The 5,825-nt window shown below is 47.4% G+C and overlaps 1 protein-coding gene across 1 annotated transcript; it reads left to right on the top strand.

Moving 5' to 3' along the window:
- The first annotated feature begins 336 nt into the window (after window positions 1–336).
- On the top strand, window positions 337–3,602 carry LOC125516478. The gene is made up of 4 exons (XM_048681909.1): window positions 337–846; window positions 1,764–1,909; window positions 2,123–2,219; window positions 3,076–3,602. Exons 1-4 carry the CDS (start codon window positions 337–339, stop codon window positions 3,364–3,366), a joined length of 1,044 nt encoding a protein of 347 aa, XP_048537866.1. The 3' UTR covers window positions 3,367–3,602.
- Window positions 3,603–5,825: the final 2,223 nt, after the last annotated feature.

Here is a 5,825-nt window from a genome sequence, read left to right as displayed (position 1 = left end):
AGAAACTTTTAGGACCTCCAGTGTAATTTTCTCGCCTGGCGGTTGGGCCCTCTGTCGACGTGGCGTGGGTCAACGCGCCACACGTGCAGGGCAATGAGCGCTCATGGAAAAAGGACCTCGCATAAACCACTTACTAAAGAATGAAGACCTAAAGGTGCATTTTGAAAGAATTAGGACCGAAATGACACCCCGATGAAACTTTTAGAACTGCCAGTGCATTCAACTCTAATTAGTAATAAACCAGCTATTGCTTCTGGTTGTACGTCGTCGCCAATTTTGCAGAAAAGTCCTTGTGGTTTTCGGTATTAAACCCGCGGTCCTTTTTAAAGTGAGAAAATGTTTCGAGCCCAGATCCGGCCCGCCCAGGCCCGAGTGCCGCGGCCGCCACCACCACCGCCCGACCCCGAGCTCCTTCTCCCGTGCGGTTCCTCCCCGGCCTCCCTGCCGCCACCCAACCTCCACCAGCCGCGCCTCCCACCACATCCCGCCGGCAGCCCAGAAACGCCGCGCCGCCTGCCGCCCCTACCTAGCAGCACGACCCCGACTACTTCCACCACCCGTGTTGTTGCGCTCCTCCCGCGTATGGCCACCAGCGTCAGATCCAGCCACCGCAGAGCCCTGCGTCGCCAACCACCGCCTACAGCGCTGGATCCGGTCGTCCCCGACCATCTACCACCTTCTTCTACCTTGAGCCGTAGGAGAGATCCCTCCTCTCTTTGTAGTTCGGCGCTGGAAGCCAGGCTCATGGACCACGCCGCCGTGACCGGATGGGCCGTTCTCCTCCTCCCTTCTTCCTCACATGCGAGCATGCGCAGCTCACATGTCGCTCACTTCTCTGTTGAGGAGGTGAGCAGGTGCTCCACCGCCTTCCTCCGGCTGTCACCTCCACGACACCCACCCACACGGTGGACCGCAGTGAATACCTCGGCCATCTCACGGTGAAAATCCCAGCCGGCGCGGACTTGCAATTTGTTCCGTGTGTGTGCAATACTCCAAGTGCAGTGCATCAGCCACGCTACTTAGGCATCACGGGAGTTGCAGTTCGGTGCCCAGTCCCATAAGGAGCAGTGGCAAAAGTTTGATTTGCGCAATTTAAGGTTCAGTTTTCAGTTCAGCTCCCTGTTTCACGGGACATGTGTAGTTCATTACTGCGTGCTAGCAGATTCAGTGTTGTTGTGTGTGTGCGGTGCAGTTCATCGGTGGGGCAGTCTGGCTGGCGGCCATGTGTTGTTCTTGCTCCTACCTTGGATCCAATTCTCCATGACATCCAGGTCTGCGACTGTGGTTTGGGCAGCACATGCAGCTGACAGCGCGGTGTTGGTTCAGCTCGTTGGCATGCGGCTCTGTACCGCGGGCGTGCAGCTCACCAGTGTCAGGCTTGCAGTTCCTTGGCGTTGGCAACCAATAGTTGTTGGCGTGCCTCTCTAGGCTCCTACCATAGACCTGGATATGTGGATAGATTTCATTTATTCAATGGTTCATTGATGCACGAGTAAACTAGCAAAGCGGCATCCTGCTTATGTAGCTTTCCGTCCATTGACTAGCCGGCTATCCATGCAACTGGTAATGACTGTGCAACAGCCAAACTTAAATAAAAATCATACATCCGGCCTCTAATCCCTTGCAATTGATTATATATTTTAACAAACACGAGATGACGAAACATCATTTAATTTTAAGAGAATCAATAAATTATAGAAACTGAAGTGGCATATATATGACAGTCTGATCTGTAGGCCTTTTATGTTTTTTTCCAAAAGCAGAGAAGGCAAAAGAGTCTCATCTCCAAAGTGTTCAGTGCAGAGAAGATGAACCATGCAAAAACTCAGGGTGGACCATGGTGGCTTCACTGCTGGCGGAACGGCAGAGGGCTTGGCTGCTACCAGGGTGATTCAAAGGGAGTATATAGGTAGAGTTTTTGCGGCCTCTTGCATGAACATGATTAATGGTAGCTTATATTCCATGACATGATTTTACAGCTGTAATGATATGTTTCATGCGAGAGGACATAAATTTGCATCATATTTTTCTGTCCAGTTAGTTCCAAATTACAATGTTGAGTGGTCCAGTGAGTAGTGCTTCTATAAGCAAGTGAATGATAGAATGATGCACGATTCTGCAGGTTAGACGAGCCGCTGACAAAGACAGGCCTCTATTCTGAATTTTTACTTGCAAAGATGGACCATCAGCTACATAATATGTTGGCTAAACTCTCACAGGTCGCTAACAATTTTTATTTATTGTCATCTTGGTAATTGGCATTGGTGGTATTGTCTTTTGGTTCAACAGAATGTTGTTCAAGTGAAAATGCAGAGGAACATGTTGAACAAAAGATGTGGTATAAAAGGGAAAGGACATCCTAAACAGTACAATGATGCAAGTTCAGATTTATATGCTGTCTTCCCTGCCTCATGAATATGCTAGCATGGTTGTCTTCTAGATTATGCACATGTCTTTGTTTTCCATATACTGTCGACGCATTGTGTAGTATGTACTAATTCCAGGGAGACTGATCTCATACTGTTCACTCTTCAGAATTAGTATTTATAAGTTTTTGTGTGGTTTTAGTACCTCAGTTAAGAAATAAACATTAGCCTTCTCTAAAGAGGTTTGCTGCCTTGCTTTTTATAATTCTATTAATTTATATTAATCTCCTTGCATAGAACTTCTGTTGCATTACTCCCCCATTGCTGTTAGTGGCCCTGTCACAAGAGATTGTTGTAAATCCTCAATATGTGTTTGATGTAAAACCATGTCCAATCTACTACATGGTGTCTCAGTCTCAAGTTCATAATTTCTGTATCATTTGAATTGTATACAACAAGATACAAAAGCAGTAGGTCTCCAGCTGGCACAAAAATGCAGACTTGATTTGTTTCAGTTCCTTAATACATCTACTACAACCTACAAGAGACCCTATCTAAGAAAACAAAATCAAGGACCAATGCACTTCTGACATTATTTCTCATTAATATCAAATTAGAATAACATTGATGGAACATATTCTTTTTCTCTCCTTGCTTGAGTTAATGGAGTACAGTATTGCATTTTGCTGAGATGTTCTGCTCAATGCAGGTTTGGAGCCGACCAAGGAAGTCACAGTTTAAGAGCTCGAGGAGGAGGGGCGTGTGGAGGTTCCCGCCGCCAGTGGCTGCACTGCTGGTCTTCGTCGCCTGCTCCTGTCAGATCCAGCATGACCTATCCTATCGGTTCTCCATCGCTTCACTCTGCTTCATGTGCATATGTGCAGAGAAGATGACGACCCCGCCCCTGTTCTTCGCCAGCCACACTCTCCCTTATGCGGTAATAAATCTCAAGAAATGCCCTTTTCGTTTACATGAACATCAAACCTACTTTTTTGTTTGATGTTGGTGCATGTCCTGCCTGATATGTGTGTTTGGCTGCTGCTGTGCGATTGCTGGCTGTGTTGCTACTTGTGGCAATAGTTATTTTGTTTAAGTATGTGGGACGACAATGCTTCTGTCTTTTGGTGGAATCATTTTCCTTTTAATTTAATTACCTGAGAAAAAATTCTATATTTTCTTACTTCCCTTTCTCTGTTGTTTTCATGGCTAACTATTTGAAGTTATCTGTTCACTTAAGCAGTTCTTGCCTGCGGGCAAGTTTTTGTATGTTCATCTAATAATGGAAAAGATTCAGACCTTCAATTTTGTAGGAACGATTTTATTGCTCGAGTAAGATATGTGTTTACCAAAGAACATGAGAAGGGCAAGTTTTTATACATTGGAACTTTCATTACCCCCAGTATTTTAGTCCTTTTCCTTGCATCTTGCTCCCAGGAATCCTTGAGTGTATAGGTTCTCTCCATTGAAACCGTTTAGGTAGAATTACTTATGGTGGTATAGTTGTTTTACCAGTATTATAATTCAGTTGTGCAAAATTTAATTGCGGCTGTAAGGATTCAGGTTTGTCTCATGGTAAACCTTATCAGTTAGACCTGGTAAAAGTTGAATACTGCATCCATTTATATTATATTCTGCTGAATAATATATCAAATTATTCGTCTCTTTTACGACGGTTTGCTAGCTTATTTTGCATAGCATTTCTAACAGCATCAAGTGTGTTCTTTGATGAATCCTAAACAGATATAGACGTACATCTTTGATTAGGCCACCTAATCAGTTTACTTTATCTAATAGATTGAAAGTTTTTTGGTTTCTATTTATGGTGAAACAAATGGGTTCCTCACAATTTAGTTGATGGTAAAGAGTTAGTGAAGCCGACATTCCAAATTACTTTACTAGATTAATCGTATTGCACTTACCTTTCATAGAATATGAATATTTACTTTGGTTTTCATATCACATCTTTAAGATATTTAGTTGAATCTGCTTCTGTTGGCACCCAAAAGTTTATCAAACTATTTTACTTTTCCTTTATGCAACATTGATTTACAAAAAATACTCAACCTTATTTCTGACGTTTACAAAATTATATTAAAAAATATTGCATAGTGGCACTAGAGCAGGTTATATTTCATTTTTTGCCCGGTGCAACGCACGGGCATTTGTACTAGTTACATTAAAAAAGCGGGTTTTTATTACATAATATATATAATTAAAAAAAGAACTAGCTAAAAGCGGAGTAGTTGCCGCCGTCGTCGTCGTCGTCCGGCTTCTCCTCCTTGACGCGGCCGTCCCTGGTGGACCCCTCACCGGCGTCGCCTATGCGGGCTGGTGGCGGCGGCGCGTCGTCGTCGTCGCTGTCCTCAATGACGACGATTTCTCCTTCGTCGCGGCCTTGCGGTGCTGCGCGAATCGTTCGGGGAAGAAGACGCGCGGTGTCGCTGACGCGGCGGGCCTGCGGCTCTTTCGCGCCAAAACCGCTCGCCCCGGCGTCCCCGAGCGTCCCTCAGTGCGCCGGGTTCGGCCTGGGTCCGCCGGTGCTAAATTCGGCCCAGGTCGGCGAAAATCAGGCTCCTGAGGACGCGACTGGGCCGATTTTTCTGCGCCGGCGCGAAAAAAACGCTTGGGGAGGCCTTTCTGGGGGCGCGGCTGGAGATGCTCTTACATTGTGTTTGGACCAAACAGACCACGCGCTACATATGATCATACATGTTGTGTGACGATCGACCTTACTTCCTTGACCCTGGAATCATATCAAGTGGCCATGAATCCGGATGGAGGTTGGGCACTTTAATTCCTGCTCGCGCCTTCATTTGTTCCTAAAACATGTGAGCCCATGGGCAGGTAAACATTCGAGGCCAAAAATTCAGATAGTGAATTGGTCGAAAATACTCACAACTGGAGCTTGATTAGTGGTGGAGACAGGCGGGCCAACAGGGGCGAATCGTTCGGGGAAGAAGACGCGCGGTGTCGCTGACGCGGCGGGCCTGCGGCTCTTTCGCGCCAAAATCGCTCGCCCCGGCGTCCCCGAGCGTCCCTCAGTGTGCCGGGTTCGGCCTGGGTCCGCCGGTGCTAAATTCGGCCCAGGTCGGCGAAAATCAGGCTCCTGAGGACGCGACTGGGCCGATTTTTCTGCGTCGGCGCGAAAAAAACGCTTGGGGAGGCCTTTCTGGGGCAGAAGACGCGCGGTGTCGCTGACGCGGCGGGCCTGCGGCTCTTTCGCGCCAAAATCGCTCGCCCCGGCGTCCCCGAGCGTCCCTCAGTGTGCCGGGTTCGGCCTGGGTCCGCCGGTGCTAAATTCGGCCCAGGTCGGCGAAAATCAGGCTCCTGAGGACGCGACTGGGCCGATTTTTCTGCGTCGGCGCGAAAAAAACGCTTGGGGAGGCCTTTCTGGGGCGCGGCTGGAGATGCTCTTACATTGTGTTTGGACCAAACAGACCACGCGCTACATAAGATCAT

The sequence above is a fragment of the Triticum urartu genome, chromosome 6 (assembly GCF_003073215.2).
Source record: "Triticum urartu cultivar G1812 chromosome 6, Tu2.1, whole genome shotgun sequence".
Classification (NCBI taxonomy): Eukaryota; Viridiplantae; Streptophyta; class Magnoliopsida; order Poales; family Poaceae; genus Triticum; species Triticum urartu.
The sequence above is the reverse complement of the archived record's forward strand: the minus strand, read 5'-3'. Positions and strand labels throughout refer to the sequence as shown.